Here is a 21,087-nt window from a genome sequence, read left to right on the forward strand (position 1 = left end):
CCCATTTTGTAACTCTTCTCTCATTGCTCCCTCTTTTTGACTTCAGTGGGGCGCTTGCTGATAGAGTTCAGTTCCCAGATGACAATGGAAAGACTGCAGAAAGAAAACCCAAACGTCACAGAGGGAGGCCGATACAAGCCGCCTGACTGCCGGCCGCGATGGAAGGTCTGTGGATCTTTTTCTGTCTGATTGTTGTGTTTTTTCATGCTTTGTTTTAAACTGATTAAAAGTGTTCAAACTAAGATTTTTCAAAATCATTTCTTATAATGGATATACTTCAACACATTATGTGCGGCACAAAACAAAATTAGCATGAAAGACATCTTATTTGATTGAGTTGTCTTGAAATTTATTGTTAAATGTATTGATTTAGAATGTAGAAATGTATTGAATATAATGAAACAGAATATGATACAAGAATATAATTATCCTGTGTTATCCCACACTGGGGAAACTCAGGTGTTTCAGCAGCAATGTAAAGATAAGTGGATGCATGCATATTCACACAAGGTAAAATCAGAAACAAGACTTGTATAGGGCATATTCATAACAAAGTCACAGTACAGTCATTAAAAAACTCAGATTGAAAACAATTTGCAACTGAGTAGGTTAATTTAAAGAAAAAGTGTTTATTTGTCTATAAAATGTAGCAACTATCTATTTTCAAGAAATGAAAAACATGCTTTTCTGCTCCCAATAAACATTTTACCTTCCTAAAAAATAACCTAAATGTTTTCTCCTGCAGAGCAAAACAATCTCATCTACCCCTCTCTTTCCTTACATAAATTTGTGACAGGTGTCAATCAGTAAGACAAAATATGTCCAATAAGATAATCAAAAAGGATAGTTTAGCCATTTTCCAATGTGTTCCTAAGCAATATTTCTCTTTAACATAAGCACTGTTAGAATTTGTTAGAAGCACACCATGGATAAATGCTTCAAAAGTCAAGATATTATCGCTGCGTCAAAGGAGTACAATTTTTTGGCTTTTTAATAACAGAAATCAAGAACCACTGTTTTGCCTTTATCTATTATTCATTAAAGTGGATAATCTGTTATTTGGCCTTAACTGAAATAGAACTGAGATCATATTTTTATTGAGATCATTTAAAAAAAGTTAACATTGTGGAAGTCTATTGGGAGTCTCGATTTTAATCAAGATGTCCTCCAACCAGAAACATTAGAACAAGACTGGCACAACAGTATGGTCTTATTTTCCTTTCTCCACATTCTGGTTCCATTCTCATAACCTTAACAAGTAAAAACCTAAATTCTGGTGTGAAATATAAATCTGTTTGCCATAAAAGCATTTTTGCTTTTCACCCAGTTTCATTGTTAAGTGTTGCTGTCATGACTAATTGCTAACTCTGAAGAATTATCCCTTTTCAACTTCTGTGGCTGATATAGAAATAATCTCTATGTATCACAAGACAAGATATTCTAAATTTAAACCCCTAAATTTCTTATCCCATTATTTAGAGAAAAGAAGCTGTTCTATCTTTAGATTGTTATGTAATTATTTTGCTGTAACAAACCATGAGACAAACCCCATAGTATCTCAAGATGATATCATAATGATGTATTTCTAATATTTCTGTTTTTAGCTTGTACATGCTTAAGTATCTCATCTGCAAAATATCCTTACCAAACCTTCAACCATCTCTGGATCAGCAATAAATCAGCTCTGAAACAAAATAACTAAACAAAGATTTTCCCTGACTAGATATTTTGGTAGAATGTGAGAAAACACTTTTTTCCATCAGTGAATGAGTATATGAATATGCATTTATTGATCAGTCTAAAAAAAATAAAATACATTTTCAACCACTAAAATCCACAAAAAGTTCAGAAATTGAGGACAGTAGAATCTATTAAACTGGTCAAATATATTGTTTACAGGCAGAATGTAAATGAATGGCATTTAAAATACATCATCCTGCAAAATCTTGTATCCAAGCAATCATCTTACCTATTTTAGTGCCCACATCAGTACTGTGATAAAGATTGTAACTCGAAGATTGTGTAAATGTAATGAAAACAATCATTCATTTCTCTTGAACCTTATAAATATGCACTACTTTGTGCAGATTTCTCATCTAAAATCTTAACAAAATTAATAAAAGTTTGTGGCTGAAAACTTTTAAGGCAAGGCAGCATGTACCATTTCAAATGCTTATCTAAGTTTTGTTTCTGCCGGACACAAGGTTAGTATAGATTAAAACAAAACTCTGTTTTTCAATGTTTTCCTGCTTTGATTTTGTCAGGTGGTTTTATTGTTCAGTGGCTCGTGATGAAATGAGGAGATCTTGTGCACAAAAGGTTACAGATAACAAACGGGTGATAACATAAGTTTGGCATCTTTGTTCTGTAGGTTGCCATCATTATCCCATTCCGTCACAGAGAAAATCACCTGAAGTACTGGCTCCACTATCTCCACCCTATCCTCAGACGGCAGAAGATTGACTACGGCATCTACATCATCAACCAGGTAGGGTGCAAAGAGTCTAGATGCTCTCATGCAAACCCAATGATTAGGATGTGGGCTTTCTGAGTTAAAATATGTGTGGACGTCAGTGAAGAGCTCAAAAATAAGTTCAGCAAGAGACCTAATGGCATCAGGATGAGGATAAAGTTAACCAGTCAGTAACACCTGTCTCATTCCCAATGTGATCAAAAGCTGAACATCATGAACTTCTGTGTTTGTCACGGATGGTAGAAAACACTACAAAACCTAAATTTAAAATCTTAAAAGTAGGGTGGTCATTTTGAAAAAATGCCTCTTTTCTCCCTCTTGGTATGTAGACAGCAGGTGGGAATGATGCAGAAATTGGTGTTTACAATATGTTTGTGTAATTGTGGATCTGGTCAGAGTACAAGCACAATACCACAAGAGTAGCATTCACTTTCTACAAGGATGTACACAATGTGTCAAATTCTTAATAAGAAATCCATGAAACATATTTTTCTTTAAAGATTCAATTGATAAATTATTACCACCTGTGGTACTTGAGTTCAAACTGTTCACTAATCAGTTTATTGCCTCGGAATTGCCAGCAATGTATGTATGCTGGAGAGCGTACATACATTGTAGCCTGCTTGGAGGAATCTGCTAAACACAATCATCCATAATGGAAGTGTTGCCTGAACAAGCTCTGTCAGGTTATATTATGGGAGGATACCTAGGAGAACTGTAATCATTGTCAATTATTAGAAACTATTACAGTAGTTGACAAATCGAACGTGGAAACTCAGAGCACATTATGATGCAAGTGCCTGAACTCCTATGGACTGCTCTCTCCCTTTCTTGTCTCATATTTTTAAGGCTTTCTCCTAAAAGTAGAACTGAACCTCAGAGCAAATGTCCACCCTCTTCCCTTTTAAAACCATTAGTTCAGCATAGGGATTTTAAATACTTTTATGACATTGTGTGTGAGTTTTCCACGCTACGTTAGGCGAGAATTTGTCTTCTTCTGCATTATGGGTAATGAGATCTCCTTCCTGGCCTTTCACTCCCCTGTGGGATTTGTGCAATGCCTTAATCACTCCCTCTGTGGAAAGGACCTTTGGTTCCGCCTGCCCTGCTGTGCTCTGTTCTTCAAAATTCTTGACACTTGCACTGCCTTTCTTACATTTATACACTTTCAACACACATTTCTTTTGTGTCTACAAATATTTCATATGTCAAATGAGTGAATGTTTGTTCACCTCTAAAACAAAGGAATGTAACATTTTCAGCAAAAGTGAAAATGTCCTAAATGTGGACACTCAGTAAGTCAGATATTAGATTAAATCAGACAATTAAACTTATATATTAGTATAAAACACCCATAGAGCAAAGTTTAAAATGAGTTCCTTGTAAATTTGGGAAATTTGCAAAAAAGCTTTAAACATTTAGAAAACATAAACACAAATATAGAGAAAAGAAGAATGGAATGAATAAAAGAAAAAACAATTGAAAACAATGTCAGAAAATAGGAAAAAATGGGAAAGGAGAGAAGTAACATGAACGACTGTAAAACGGGATTTTGTGCCTTGCCCAAGGACAGCTTTCCAGTCAAACGAAGGCACTCCCACACTGCAAGGCCCACTGTTTATTCAAGCTGCTGCACCCTCCTGTTACAGATCAGCCTTCCGACTGATGTAATGTCACAGTACAAGGTAGTTAATTTTGACCCTCAGCAGCATCTTCAGCTCTGTCACCTCCACTTCAGACAAACACTAATTCACTGCCTGACTGCAATTATCTGTTAAACCATCAACATTCGCTCCAGTCGGTGACTTGGGGTTCAGGGTCTGCACAGTTTGAAGTAGAGGAGCCTTTCATGTCATTTTTGAAGTAGTTTTTTACTTGATGAGTTGTAATGAAGAACTCTTGTTAGAAAGAACTTAGGTTAGAGGGTTAATATTTTCTTTCTCTTTCAGAAAGAAAATATTATTAAGACGAGCAGTGAGTTAAACACTGGCAAAAGACGCAATATTGCTTTGCTTTAGGATGTGTTGATACTTTTATGTGTGTAAAACACATTGAGGCATGGATTGACCAAAGGGATGGCAAGTATTGCATGTGAGCCTGACTCTTAAAATGCTGTGACAGGTTTTCTAATGCCGTAGTGACATCATCAGCACTCAATATGTGAGCAGAGGCTAAAATCATTAAGGCAGACATCCGGCTGTTGAGGACTGTTGCTGGATTTATTCCCTTCGTTTCTGTCCTCATGTTTCCTGGCTGGATGCTGTCAATGAATGACAATAATACCACAGATCTTAAAAGGAAAAGGTTAAGCTGAAACCTTTTTCTTACTGTTCCCAACATTTAAAATTTATTAAATAAGATTATACAGAAATTGAAAGAGTGATTTGAGTTTTCTCTGGCTGTTTGTGGTATAATCCCACAGTGATAGCAGACCTGTTATCATGTTAGATTGTCCACTTCCACTTAAGCTTTAATTTTTACATATGGGTTATGCTGTGGTACTTGTCTTAAAGTAATGTTTTTAAAGTTTTTGTCTAGTCTGGGCTTGAGATACATATTTTTAAAATTTTTTGGTCCTGTACGTGCTGGACTCATAGTTTATCAAACTGGGTTACTGCGATTTTTCTTTTTTATTATAATTATTTCAGCAGATTTGTTTTTCAATTAAATTGTACTTTTCAACTTAAAAAGAACGAAATAAGTGTAGTGCATTCTTTTAAAACCTGCAAAATGATAAACTTGACTTCAATATTTCAATTAAATTATCGAAGTGACCTTTTGCTAAACATCATCTGGAAAACAAAACATGAAGAGGCTCTTCCATGTTTGGCTTGTTAAAATAAAGTAGTAAAATGTCAGTTGTTTTGTTTTTCTTGGTCCAGAAATATGTCATACAAATTGGACTTTTGGGGCTTAGTGAATTGAATCAAACATTTCCATTTAGTCAGGACTCTCAGTTAAACGTCTTGCCATTTCCCACTGATTATAAGATGAGCAAAGCAGGTAGATGCTTAAAAGGGATTGGCGGGAAGGCAGATGGAGAGGAACCAAATCAAAAGGACAGGGGTGGGATTTTGATGACAAGAGCTCCTAATGTGTTTGACATGATGAACGATTAAAGCTTTACAGTGGTTGACACTTTGCGAGAGTTCACAGCAGAGCATTTTTCTATCGTGCTCAGTCAAGTGTTAAATGAGTACAAGTCTGGACCCTTTTAACACAAATTCACTGAGGATGGGTGAGGCAAGCGTGTTTGTCTGATAGTGGTGGGGGTAAGTGTTAATCATGGTTTGCCTTGCAGTTTTATCTAGGCAAGACAGTCTTGTGCTCAGAGTTGAAACAGGTTTTTGTAGAAAGAAGGCATTTCTGTGAAATAAAAGCTACAGGTTATAAGTTAATTGAAATATTAGACATTCCAGGTTTTCACACACCTTTACTATGTTAACGAAAGGCTTGAGATTAAGATGACAGTCACTTTACCCTAATAATAGAGTAAGATTGATGATTATTCCAACTGTCATGGTAAAACAAATTTGTTTTTTTTTTTATAGTGGCATAACAAAAATCCACTTTGTTTATCATGTCTTTAAATGATGTTATCAAAATAGCAGTCTACCCCATTTGCTTCCCTGGAGCTATAAACAGGATCGCATTTTAACTCTGAATGACTCAGTTCATTCTTTTTCTACAGTGTATGGGGGAAAAACAACATAATACTTAGAGATGCTCCCTTCCTCCCCTCAGGCCCAGTCTGTTCTAATCTGTTGGCTGTAATGGCCTGAACCAACACCACCCACCCAACATTTCACATCGACTCTGCTACAATTCATTTGGTGAGAACAGGTTAAATGAGGTACAACATAAGCACACACCTCTCAAATACAGGAAGAGTGATCAACATTGATCACAACAGGAAATGACTCTTAAGCAACACCTTTTATACATTCTGTCTTTATTTTCTCAGCCTCTGACAGTAGATCAGGCTAAACTTTTCTATTACAGGTCAGTTAGGAACAACAAAATTATTTAAATTTGATAAATGCTCAAATAGTTAGATGATTTTTAAAGAATTTTGCCTGATGCCCTGAGATGTTACTTTAACATTTTCCCATAATGCTTCATCCCATAATGTTTTTTGAGGTGCTCAACTCTCCCCTGAAACAAAACATCCACACATGACTTGTCACAAAATGCACATTTGGGCCAAACACTGCAATTTTAGTTTCAACAGAGCACATGATATGTCTTCAATAATTACATTTATTTGTCCCTTAGTGTATCAGACATCAATTATATGTTTTTTTGTGTGTATTTTGAGCTGATGCCAACTTGCTCTCCAAGTGGCATTTTAGATCATACTGGCACATAACTTGTTTTGGCTAATGAGTGTGTTATAACATTTGTTCACAAATTCTTTTTAATTTTATTCAGGGGTCGATGAACACATTTCACACTAAATGGTTTGATCTCTGGGACAAAGAACACAGGAAAGGCTGAATATTGGAATTACATTTTTCTGTCTTTGTGTTTCATTATTTTGGTGCCACGTTTGATCGTACCTTTCAATGTCTTGTGAATTATAATTTGTTCTGAGAGGTTTTAAGATTTTTCTTTCTGCTGTTTGAGACAACCTGCTGCCCCTACTTGGCTTCAGCTGGACATAGCCATCATCTCTCTCTCTGAAAGCTGGTACATTGTGTAGGCGTTGCAGAGGGATCATGCTGAACGTGATGTAGCAACCTTGCTGTTCTGCCCTGCTGCTCTCTGTCCTCTCTGCCTGCTGAAAACGAGGACCAGTATTTGTTGGCTACCGGCTCAGTGTGTAAACTGGAGAAAAGCCCAGAAATAAGCTGAAAATGTGAAGCAGGGAAAGAAAGATGAAAACAAGTCAGGTGAGGAAAAAGTGAGTAGGAGAGGTTGGAGACGGGTGATGGGGTGGATAACAGAGGTGATGATGGAGGAAGAACCATCTGCTGTTTGGATTTATTTTCATTAGGAGAGATTAAGGTTAATCCAAAACTCAGAACCAGTATTGATTTATAAATTATAGTAACCTAGAGCAGAAGAAAACATCTAGAAAGTGGAAGTCACTTTCTTATTTCATCTCTGTTGTTGACATTTAATTAGTTATGATTAGATACATTGGAGCTTTATACTTTACAGCAGGAGTCTCCAACTCTAGGCCTCGACAGCAGGCCATCCGATTTCATTATGTGTCTGTAATAAAGTATTACTCTAACAAAGACCACCTTAGAATCAGAATATATGTACATAATATATTAGGTAAAGTGTAAATTCTTGCTTGAAAATTTCACTTAGACCTTAAGTAGTAAACTTTTAACTTTGTGATTCCTGGTTTTGTCATATTTTACTCTCCGAAGTTATTTAAAAGAGACAATACCGTGAAAGGCAAAATAAATAAGTAAATAAAAATATCACACTGCAACAATTAATTCATGTTTTGTCTAGTTACAGACTTACAGAAAATGTGTCATGACAACTTGATGCTATAGCTGAAATAAATCACATGTAACATTTTTATTGTGTTTTAAAGACATTTAGACAAACAGTTATAAGGAAGGGAAGAGCTTTGCAAATCTGCATTTTCTTGTTTTTTTTTTACAGACTCCATAAATTGGAAAAAAAAGGAGATAAGGGAACTATTTTTGCAGTTGACCACAAAATAGAATATTGATCTGATGAAAAAGCAATTCTTTTCTTTTTCTCCTTCACAATGCTCTCCTGAATCAGTATGTTCTGCTGGTTGGAAAGTTGTTATTGTTTTGCCAGAGAACGTTTTTTACAAAGTTCTTCTTTACTCTGTATGCCTTTTAGATGCTTTAACTCCTATGTGTAATATTGTGGCAATAGCGTGATTAAATGTCATTCTGAAATCTTCCTTTCTTCCCCTTAATTAAACAACTTCAACCACAGTCGCTGCAAAAGGCTAAATGTTTAATGGCTTTGTTCCCAAATATGTAATTACAGAAAAACATTTTATCACAGCAAAATAAAAAATGTACTGTGACCTGTCCAATAAAGAAAGAGAGTTCACAAATTATCCTAATTGGTTTTGACAAGCAGAACAAATTTTACTGTTGTGCTGCATTTCAATAACAGTTCTTATTAAATGGCTCATTATTGGAAGAGATTATTCTTGGTTAGTTGCCCAAATAATAATTTATTTGGCTCCCAGACAAATGGATTTTGAGTGTGTTCATTAGCCTTCTTTGGCTTTATTAGTTGCACTCTGAGACAGCTGATATCAAAACCTCAGAAACAAAGTGTTATAAAGATTTTTAATTTTGCTTGTTTAATTAAAAGTTGTGCCTGAAATTCTAATCCTTACCAAGGGTTCTCTGTTATAAACTACCTGGACCAGATTAGCTACATATACCGCTGTCTTTTTTTGATTTTGTCTTTTGATTAAACAAATGTCTATAAAAAACACTACATCAACTTGAGATGTTATTATCCGGTTCAGAAAAGCAAATGGATCATCATATCCAGATTGGATTTATTAATTAAAGGCAGCCGCTCAGACCTGTTACTACTATTTTTGATTCACAAGCACCAACCAAGAATAATACAGAAACCCACGTTATTCATTAACAGTTCAAAGTAAATCATCCAAAGAGGCTTTTGTAAACAAGCAAATAACCTCAGTTGTTCTATTGTTTTATTATCTCAACTTTTACTGTTTGCATGACTTAATGACATTTTCAGCTGGATATTTTTTTAAAATTTCTATTCTAATTTGAGGTAAATTTGAATCTTTCCTAAAAGATAAAGCACTGCCTTCCATAGTTCAGTCCACTCAACTCTGACAACTTATCACTAAGAACATCATGTACATTTCTGCCAATTTCAGCTTCTAGTCGTGATTTCATCTTTGCATGCTTTAGTCAGCTTTTCATTGTCATTAAAATATCCCTACTTTGGGTGGGCAGGGGCAAAGCACGACCCACGTATTGAGGCTTTAGTCCTCATGACGGTGGTCACAGGTTCGATTCCCAGCCTGGAGACATTTGCCACATGTCTTTCCTCTCTCTCAATACCCTATTTCCTGTCAAAATACTTTCAAATAAAGGCCACTAGAGCCAACTAAACCTTTATATATATATATATCCCTGCTTTTACAGTCCTTTCCTTGGGTCTACAGCTAAGGGACTCAAATATTGCATTTGATTGGCAACACAAAAAGAGAGATTTTTTTCTTATTGGTGTTGTTACTAAATACAGTTTCAGTGGTAATTTTATCTTAGAATGTTACTAATCACCAGAGATGTTATCAGGGTAATCAATAAGACCAGTAACTGCTCCAGCATTGAACTTCTCTTGTTTGCTCCGAGCAAATCTTCTTTGCTTTTGTTGCCTCTCTGAATGTCTTTCTTCATTCTCTCTTGTTCTAGTGAGTTATGTTCTCAGCAAATGTATTTTTGTGCTTTGAAGACTTACACTTTCATGGAGAGAAATCTAAATCACAGTTTGTGATGAATAAAGTAGTCCGTCCCTTAATTAGGATTTTCATCACACTTCATCTGAAAACGCTATCTTTTTAAACTGTTTCTACATTTAATCAGCTTGTTAGATTATATATAAAACATGTCAATCTGTACAAAATGGGATAAAAGAAGTCCAAAGAAATTGCTTAGAATCAAATGCTAACATTAACTCTGCAGGGAACAAAGGGTATTGTGACAGTACAGCATACTATATGGCTGTTAGTTCTCTTTTTCCTCTAATTAACTCATTACAGGCTTACCGCATTTGAGCTGCGGTAAGCCTGTGATTTAAATCCAGTATCTAAACACATTGCCTCTCAGAAGACGGTGCACTAATGCAGAACTTACTACAATATATAGAAGTGTGTGCTGGGGGAGCTTCTGGTGAGGAATATCCGGATTGATGAAGTTGAAATCAACATCAGTTTCATCATACAGTTTCTCGAGCCACTGCGTGATCTGGTTAATCTGAATATTGTTTTCAAGACGGTAAAGAGAGAGCAAAAAACACTTCCTTCGATTTACAACAATTGGTAGTTCATTCCATCATACAACATTCCCGTATGACTGGTTCAAGATAGCTTTGTGCCCACCAATTATTAACATGTGCCCTTTCTGGCTTATTAAACTCCCAGTGCTGCTGCCAAGCTTTAATTTGCCACTGGGAGACCCTTTAAAGGGGCATTGCAGCCATTGAAGCAAAATTATTATAATCAACACTGACTGCATTGGCAACTTTTAAGACACTTGCATGGTTGTTGTTCTCGTCACCTTACATGTCTGCCCAAGATTGCCTTTGTTACCAGACAAAGAGACAATGCTGAAGACCTTTTGCTGTCAACCATCTCCTACAGGGTACTAGCACATATACTGAGTTAATGACCAGATTAGTGGACTGTATAACTAGTAGTTGTCCTTTCAACAGATTACCCAACCTGAGCTTTAACTCTATGCAGCTCCTCTAGAGATACCATGGGCCTCTTTGCTGCTTAATTATCTGCCAGGTGCTCAAAGAATGGGTTATTATCTTACAACCTAACTTTTTAACAACTCCTTTGTCACAGAACAGCTGCATTTATACTGAGTTTGGCTGTCACATAGGTGGGCTGCAATTACTAGATGAATTCTAGAGGTAGTTGATTTTACTAGATTTATAAGACCTGATGCCTCCCGATTTTAACTTGTCACAAAAAAGTAATAATAAATCCTCTTTCTTTCCCTTAACAGGTTTCCACTACTATGGGTTGATCTATCATCTAAAAATCTAATTAAAAAGCTTGAAAGTTATTTCAACTGCAAAAGTCAAAGGTTGAAATGTTGAAAAGTTGAAATGAGACAAAATGCTAAAAGCCCAAACAATCATTTTGTAAGGCACTACATATACTTCTCATGCACCCCTTGGTGTGCATAAAGACCAAAATTCCATCAGTTCACCTTTTTTCGCTTGATGATATGAAATTCTATTTAAATAGTTGTTCTTTATTGCTTACACTTTAATCTTTAAACCTGATGATATTGCTATTCAAAAATTTGATAACAGCTTTAGCAAACCTTCAGACACTTTGACAGGTTTGTGTTGCAACGACCTGGAAATGTCACTCTGATTCAAACTTGTTCATTGTTCTGCTGTTTTCTCCATCTGCACTCACCTCTGCTTTGCACGGAAACTGTAGCCTTACGTCATTTTACTGCTTGCACACTGACTTGACAGAAAAGTACAAATGCATGTTTTCTTTTTTCCTGCCTATAAAGGCTTGTGGGGCAAGAGGGGGTTAATAATGCATCTAAAGTGCTTCCCTACACTAATGGATTCTGAATAGATTTCAGTTCGTCACATATCCAGCTTGTGTTAAAATTGTGCTCTTAGTTAAAATGTAAAGTTTTATGAAAGACTGCCACTGTTGTTCTGAATGTTTTAGTTTATTTGCTGTAAGTTTCAATGACGTTCAGCTTACTTTCATTTAGCAATAGATTACTGTAAAATTCTATATGATAAAGTCCTTTTGAAAACCAATTAATTTATTAACTTGTCCCTAATTAGTTAAATATAACTCACTTATTACTGTTTGAAACAGTCTCTAAAAAGATAAAAATTAAATATGCCACTGCAGGAATATGTTCTGGATTATATGTGGTGAAATGTTGTTGATTTTGAATACTGGATGAGAATAATCAGTTCTTGACCTATTATGTTTGGAATTCCAATATTTTATTTTATATATTGTGTATGTTGAATACAACCCCAGTATTTGATAGGTAATAAAGTCTTTGTTGTGATAGTAATACATTTGAATTGACTCGAGCCTCTACAAACACAGGGCCAATTAAAATTCAGGATCGCCTGCTTCAGTTTAGGGATAATTGCTTACACACAATTAACCACCAGATCTAAATTTTAAATGCTTTATTTTGTAGAGTCAAAATAAATGATGTTTGTCAACATAATCTTTATTGTATGAGAAAAAAGAAATAGAAAATACTAGATCATAACAACCTAAGTCTGTAGGGCAACAGTACTTTTATCAGGCGTTAGATAATTTTCAAGCACATTTATTAATTTATTAAGTGTGAAAGTGTGTGAGTTTATGCATTCCAGTAATTTTTAATTGCATGACGAGAAAGAATACAAGTGGTTTAAGATTCCTAAAGACTAAAACTGTTTGCATCACACAGGTTGCATAAGGAATATCATCTGTTGAAATGGGGTAATTTATTATTATTATTATTATTATTATTATTATTAATAATAATAATTTATTTTATTTATTTATTTTTGTTTTTTGGAGGGGGTGCTGACAACACTTAAACAAATTAAAATGAGTATATAGCTCTGGTTTCCCCCATAAAGAGCTGGTAAGAGTTATTTCTCATTTTTTCGACAGTTTGTGTCATTCTACTCAGACCTAGGGAATGTTTTATATGCACTTCTTTGGAAATGTATTTCTAATGTATAGATTTTTTCTATGAAAAATATGATGCATACATTTAATAATGAGAAGAAAAGAATAACATGGGTGTGGCAAAAGTGGCAGGATTTGGGTTCAGTTGGTGACCTCGGGTTGAAAAATACTAATTGGCAACTTTTTAACAAATCCTAGAAATTCATTACAAACATGTTTTTTCCTTAAAAAAAAAAGATTTTTAATGATAAATTCATGTTATCCCTCTCTACTCATTAGCTTTATTTTTCTCCATTCCTGCAATTCATAGTGTGAAGCCATTTCTGGCAGTAAATCAGCCATTACTCAAGCAGATTTATTGAAGTGTCAGAAGAATTAGAGATCTTTAGTCTACTGGGATACAATCTCTGTGTAGTGATAAAAAAGAGCACACGTTAGGAAAAATAATCACTATAGTATCAGTCAGGAAAATTGATTAAAATGCTTCCCATCTTTTGCTGTTTCCTCCTAATGGATGAACAGAGTGGAGATAATAAGTGATACATCAGGCAACTATTCCCTCTTTCTGTTATTAAAGGAGCACTTTGGCTTTTCACTCCCTCTCATTTCATGACATATCTTCATCAGTGCTGTTGCTGTTTTTCTGCTCCAGTTAATCTGTTCAATAAACTGTTATGTTTCTTGAAAATGCATATATAGCAACAAAAAATTAGCATAATATGAATACATTTTCATTTATTTATGGGAAGTTGTTTGTCTTGTAGAGAAACATAAGTGTATACACAATTATTTTCTTTTTAGCTACTCAGAAATAAATTCAGCATGTTTTAATGAAATAAAGTAGAAATAATTATTATAGATCAGAAAAAGAGTCTTAGGCATTTGTCTTAGTAAAAACTGTTGGGCCGTGCCCTAACTTGCTTTTCTGGTTTTGAAAATGTTTGAACACCATTGCTGTATTTAACCATGTTAAATGAATGGGTGTATATTTCTGTCTGTTTCTGAGTAAACAGATAAGCTGCTGGATTTGTGTGGCCTCACATACTTTATTACAATGAAAACAGCATTTTAATGTTAAATTAATATAAACATATATGCATAGTATAATATAACATATATAATACGCCTTGTAACATAAGGACACGTTGTGTTGTTACTAACGTTTTCCATTTTTTGCATCAGCTCCATTTGCCAAGTTTAGCCAATTCCTGACCTGTAGTTGGGAACCATCCAAAATATTCCAAGGAATGTGCTTTGGACACCCTTTATTTAATCCAGTAAACTTTCATCACATATGTTGAGAAATGAAATGACCGCTTGAAACTGAGAAAATTGCATGAAAATATTTATTTCATGGTCTCTCAGATCATATACTCGGCACAGGAATGGAACCATATTTGTGAGGGAAGATCATTCTAGATTTTGAGTTTTTAACTGAACATGTACAGTACAGACCAAAAGTTTGGACACAACTGTGTGTCCAAACTTTTGGTCTGTACTCAGTTCAGACCAAAAGTTTGGACACACTTTCTCATTGAATTTGGGCACACTTGGGAAAGTGTGCCCAAAAGTTTGGACACACTTTCTCATTGAATTCAATGAGAAGGTGTGTCCAAACTTTTGGTCTGAACTGAGTACAGACCAAAAGTTTGGACACACAGTTGTGTCCAAACTTTTGGTCTGTATAAATTCATGTGTGTGGATATTCCAAATTTTATAGACCTCTAAGAGAAGAACACATTTATAATATAAATTTATTTATATTACTGGTCATAAAATGGAATTGGATTCAGTATATGACAACACAATAGGCCTCATTCTATTTTCAAGCTGTGACATGCTGAACAGTTTGATTAGAAATTAAATATTTTTCACAGGGGACAGTGTTTTTTAAGTGTTGTTGCAAGTGACAAACAGGCAAGTGACAACTCTCCAGTCTCTTTGGGGGCTGGAGAGTTGGTTATGAAATGCAAATAATGATATCTGGTTATATATCAGAATATGTAATGCATTCCAATTTAGCTGATTGATATTTATCTTTTTTTTTTTATCTTTGCTGTTGTTGAAGCAGCAATCAAAGGCTTGGTATGAAAAGCTGAAAAGGATATGAGATAGGAATAGGGATCATATAAAATATTACTGAAATACAATCTTTGTCAACAACAGCCAGGACTATTTTTAAAGTTAAACCTATTGAAAGGGCACAGAAAATTGATAAACAGAAATTATTCTCAAGTAATCTGCTTAGATGTTTGCTGAGCAGAAGTCCTGTATCAATGTAAACCCCCTAAAGGTACAAGAAGGTATTTTTTTTGCTTCACTGGTTCAAGTTTTTTAATATTTGAATGATATTGCTATTGAATCTAAATTAGCTAGTTTGATAATGTTGCAAAAATAACATTAAAGTAGTCTGCTCTCCAACCTTTCCATTCCATTTAGTAATTACAGCTCTCAGCAACTGTATGATTGTGTTTTCTTTTAAATAAAAATAAAATTCTGCTACAGGAGGACAAAAACATTCTGTCAATTATTCCCAATATGCAGTTACTTTCACATAATTAAACTAAATTACAGGTTGCTTTCCACCCACATGTTGTTGGAAGCTTTTGTCTTTCCAAAGACTAAGTGATGGGGATTTATATTATTGAAAAAAGAAAGAGGCTTCTCAGGATAACCAGTATTGAGCCGAGCCTGAGCTTGTTTTAATTTAGTTGTTACAAACTGATAGAAAAACACCAACCCTTACTGGGATATGGATACAGGATGTCCCGCTAAGTCTGTCCATAACTTTGGATTTTCATTCATGTTAGTGTCTTAATATTCTGGGCTGATTCTTACGCATCTTGTAGAGAGTTCATTAAATTGGATCTAGGAAAATGTAAGGGCAAGGCTTCTTCTCTTCTTTGCTTTGCTTCAGTAGTTTCTGAACATTTATAGCAGTCCTGAGGGTGATTTTTAATGCAGAAGGAGGCTGGGTGATGTGGTTGTTCTGCCCTTTGCCCATTAGTTATTTATCGTTGAGCAATCTGACAAGATCATCCATCCTATCCACTCTACCTGTCAGTTCTGCTTGTACTGTAGGTGATTAGTGTTCATTTTCTTGACCCAAGGTAATGTGGATGGTTTTTGCAAGATCGTTGAGAGATGTTTGGGTACTCAGTGTGGACTCTCTGCTCTGCATGATGAGTGTTTCCCAATGTTTTTTTTTTTGTTTTTTTTTTTACAGAAAATCTTATTAAAGGATGCATGGCAGCAGTGGCAGCTCATCCATGACATGGAGTGTGTGTGTTTAAACCAGGTCTGACCACACTGGCTTCATTCATTGGCTGAGACACCGTCACATCCACATCTTGGTAGCGTTATAATGATCGTACCCATGTGATACATGAAGGCTTCACTCTATGGCAAGTTAGCTTTACATTCAATAGTTGAGGTGGCCCTTTAAACGAGATATGCATTAAAACAGTTGTAGCTAAGATGAAGATATTTAAATGTTTTTTTCTTTTTTCTAATTCCACATTTCACATATCCAGACAAGCATTTAGTTTTCTACAGACTTTCAGAAAATTCACATTTTTATCCTACTGTTACTGATTACAAGCTTCATAAACATGCTCTGGATAGCTTATCACCTCCTTTATCTAAACTGTTCCTTAAAGATACATACCTTCAAAACTCTTTAGAAGGAGCCCTGACTTCAATGTGTCCCTTGGTTAAACTAAAGAGAGCTGATGTGGACTCTTGTACAGGAAGTACTTCTGTCTCCAACAGATTCGCTAACAACCTCCCTGCACTATCACTGTCAGTTTGAGTGGTGACAAGCATTAACAACATGAGGTCAATTGTTCATTTGGTGCCCAGGGTGTAAATATATAACACAAATAACAGACACAAAAGGGAACATTTGGGTTATCAGAAAGTGCCAGCTGAAACTGAGATTTCTTTTTTAAACTATTAGCGCCATAAAAGACAAAAAAAGAGTGGGTGCATGAGAACAATTTTTTTGACAAACTGGCGTGAGAAAGCAGTCTCCCGTGCCTTGCCAGCAGTTTTGTGTCAGAGAATACAGGCTACTTGTGTAGACATAAGCCCCTAGACTCCTAATTAACACAACTGACTTATTTCTAATGTCGATTTCTGCAGTGATGTGTGGGGGTGGGGTGTGTGTGTGTGTTTTAAACGGTGTGATTCTATAATAATTGTTACATTTATTGGAGTAGAAACACAAGTCAAATGTGTTGTTTCCCATCATGTCCAATATTGCTTGTGTTGTAATACAGTATGTATTAATATAGCCCTTCTTGTCTTTATCCTGTTTCAGTGTGCAGTGCACAAATGTAAGCAAACATTTCATCAACAAAAGTGCTGAGCAGAAGTCTGAATTACTTTAATAAATTGAGTATTTTGAAATCTGGCTTTAATGTCCCAACATTTCCCTTTGGTCCACTAATAAAAGGTTCAATCTTTGCTTTGGAGAAGAAATATATCATTATATACTGTATCTGTTGATGATACAGTCAAATGTATCTGATAATGGCATTGCATGTGTGTGATTCTAGTCCACTGTATGTTTTTTGTTATAAATGCTTTCATATATTTTACAGATTTTGTTCCTATTTTCTTCTAACATTGCTGTTTAGCCTCTTAGTAAACCATACAGTATGATATAATAGGCACATGGGATGATTTAAAATAAAGGGATTAAAGCTTGAACAGAAAGTTTATCCAGAGACATCACTGTCATTTTCTTGAAAAACTAAATTTTGATTGCCAATAAATCTTTAAGATTTTCCTTAAATATTTGCATAGTAAGCCTCCTGAGGTGTAAAATAAATTATTAAAGGTACTCGAGTGTGTTTTGGAGAGTCCTATAAAATGGATTTATATACATATACTCTAGGACAAAGGAGTAGAAGAGGTTAACATTTGGACTTTCTTACCTAAAGAACAAAAACGTAATTCTGGCTTGCATGATTTCTAATTAAAACTAAAGCAGTTTTTTATTTAAGACTAACTATGTAGCCACGAATGATCAATTCTTTTAAGTTAATGGCATTGTGTTTTATTACTTGAGAGACTAGAAATGCTTTAGTGTTCTGTATGGCTCCTCCTACAATTGAACTACACAGTAAATGACTAAACCAAGGAGAGAAGACATTAACATTAACTGTGCACATGGCAGAAGTTTAAGTCAGCTGTTTCCTTATTAGGTTAGCATTTCATCTTTTACAGTAGAACATGCTCCCCACACTCTCCCTCTGTTCACTGTCCTTCCTCCCCTTGTCTGCCACCAGCCACCTAGCTTCTCCCCTGTGGTGGCCGCCGATGACTCAAGGGAGTGTGTGTGTGTCGGAGGAGGAGGTAATTTAGAGAATCATGGACATTGTTCCTCGTCCTCGCACATGATGGATTACCTGGCTGAGGAGAGACCTCACAAAGCCTGAATTACTACCTTACAGTACTACTGTATAACAAACCACTGAAGACAGACAGCAACATGCTCCAGATAAAATTGTAATGACCTTGAGAAGATGTTTCTGCTGTTTGCACTGGTTTATTAATGTTCTGGTATGCCATGTGTAAAATTAAAAACTGTTCAGCAATCTGCTGTCTTGCATATAAACAGATACCCACATGTGCAAAGATTTCATTCCTCTGACCAAGACTGTTGAGAACACATTTGTCATGACATTAGATTGAGCTAAAATAGGTTCGTGATCCTAAACCCATTGTGATAAACTGTTCACAACTGGGAGCACAAGTCAGGCAATTTTTTAAATGCAGAAGATTATTCTGCTAATTTAGAACTCAGTGAGTTCTGGTAATAATGCTAAATTAATTGATTAATCAGAACTTAAACATTTTAATTTGAATGGATTATTGTGTTTTCCGGCCTTAAGTTTTCAGTGCATCTCTTGGAACATGATTATGAACCGTTAATATATTGTGTCCAAAGTTAGAAATGTCTCTTCTCTGAAAACTTATAGTATGTGAATATTATCAGTTTTCTTAAAGGCATGCTTCCCTCAAGTACAGCTCTAATACAATCATTCAGTTTCAATTGATATATCAATACTGATATTGTGAAAAGAAATCTTATATAATATATGAATCAAATTCTTTCTTTTAAGGTATTCAATAATGCCTTATATATATATATATATATATATATATATATATATATATATACCTACGTTCAGATTGTCAATTATATATTTGAGACTAATAGGGAAAATTGACTGATGAAGATTTCTGTATTTTGGTGGTTATTGCTAAATTCAAAAACTTCAAAGACAGTAAAGGTGTCTTCTGTTTGCTATGCAAGTTTATTTTATGTAAAAATATCTTCAAAGGGGCAAACATATCATATAAAGTGAGAAACTTCAAAGACTTAAATGTTTTCTGTCCTAAACCCTTGGGAGTGTTGGTTGACTGGATTAATAATAAGATTGTGAATAGAGGTGGAGGCATTAAATCAAGTAGGAAGTAAGGGAAAGAAATGCCCATGTTATGGCCCCATGTTGTTAATTTCTAATAAAAACCATATGTCTTTCTAAAGAAAAAGTTCACTTATAAACCAGCTAATAAAACTAAAGCACGTTTTATAACTATAGTATTAGCTATGGACTAATTTCAGATGGGTATGAAGGAGGAAGTTTATGGAAAGCTTTTTAATTTTGTAGAAGGATCTTGAAATTATTTATCTACTGGTAAGGAAAACATTAATAAGATTATACATTATGTAGTGCTTAGAAAGTATGCATAAGGTTAACCATCTCTTTCTATCTTAGTGACATAACGTTGTCTAGACAGACTTAGCAGATTTGGCTCTGGGGAGGAAGAAACTTTACCGCACATAATTTCAGTCTTTGCATAAAACCAAGATAAATGGTTCCCAGGGCAACACTTCAGACTGGATTAACACTTCCAGGCTTTTCCACTTTACACATCCACCATCATATAACTCACCTTAGCTACCTAGGACACATGTATTTGAAATTAATATGTATTCACCTATTTCAAAGTAATGAATGTACCAGCAGCATAGTAAATAACCTTCCAAGTACATTTATAATAAGCATCCTGCTTTATTATTTATGCTATGTTTTCTATATTATTCTGAAAGAGCTTAATTTGGAGTTAATATTCAATTTATCCAAAGTAGACAGATTCAAAGACAGTGTCCAACTTTTCCATAGCATATTGTAGTTGTTTTTTTTTTTTTTTACCGTCCCATTTACAATAAAAATTTCCCCCATCATTTGTATGACTTTTAGAAGCATCGGGATGGAGGGCAGCTTGAGCCAGGGTTTAATTATAAACTGTCCCAAGGTCACTTCACATCACTGAGGGCTTTTGAATATTATTCAAGGATTTTAGACCAATTTTGTCTTGTTGCTAGGTTACAGCGAGGATATGCAAGACAAAGCAAAGTCCCACAACTGAGGATCAAAGTACTTTTAATCAGGCAAGTGTAATAAATACCATGCTGTTTAGTTTCAATCTAGTTCACTCTAATGAAATTCTATAAATTTCTAAAGATGGGGCTAAATTAAAGTTTCCGTCGCAAAGATTACCTAATTCAATTTAATCCTCCTTTTATTAAATCTGTCCTGATCCTCTAATGCCACAGAAAGAAATGGAATCAAATCCAAGATAATCCATTAAAGCAAACTATCTGTATACAGAAGTTTCCAAAAGAGCTGGACAGAAATTAATATGGATTAGTTCTTTTTCTTCTTCTTCTTCTTTTGAAATAAAGGTTATTGAAATGCTTGCATCAAAAAGCTTCAAACCTTGGCTACACTTTTGATTTTAAATGGTGTGACAAAACTATTTTTGGTTGCATTTTTTTTCACTATTACAGCTGGTCTAACTTGTCATCTATTAGTGCTGTCATGCATGTTGCCATTTCTGACAGCTGCAGTGTGCTTGCCGATTATTAGCATTCAGGTGGAATCAGGTTTTAAGTTGCTCCAGTTTCTGGACAGTCTGACAAAAGTTTTCTCTAGTTAGACAAGGTAGAGTATTGAGGAATGCAGGCCATCCACTGCTGGTCACCTGGCTGAAACACTGCCATTAAATTTTTCTTAGATTTCCAAGACATTAATTCAGCTGTGTGGAAATATTTGTGGTCCCAAAAAATATGGACAGTCATGGTGTCGAAACTAAATTGGTGCCAACAGTCAGTCCCACTAAGGTATAACTC

At 35.0% G+C, this 21,087-nt stretch overlaps 1 protein-coding gene across 1 annotated transcript in view; it reads left to right on the forward strand.

Moving 5' to 3' along the window:
- b4galt2 (UDP-Gal:betaGlcNAc beta 1,4- galactosyltransferase, polypeptide 2) overlaps window positions 1-21,087 on the forward strand; it is a 133,880-nt gene that overhangs the window by 45,222 nt on the left and 67,571 nt on the right. The window contains 2 exon segments of the mRNA XM_032565226.1: window positions 47-165; window positions 2,372-2,488. Of these exon segments, the coding sequence (XP_032421117.1) occupies window positions 47-165; window positions 2,372-2,488 (236 nt within the window).

This window comes from Xiphophorus hellerii, chromosome 6 (genome assembly GCF_003331165.1).
Source record: "Xiphophorus hellerii strain 12219 chromosome 6, Xiphophorus_hellerii-4.1, whole genome shotgun sequence".
NCBI lineage: Eukaryota > Metazoa > Chordata > Actinopteri > Cyprinodontiformes > Poeciliidae > Xiphophorus > Xiphophorus hellerii.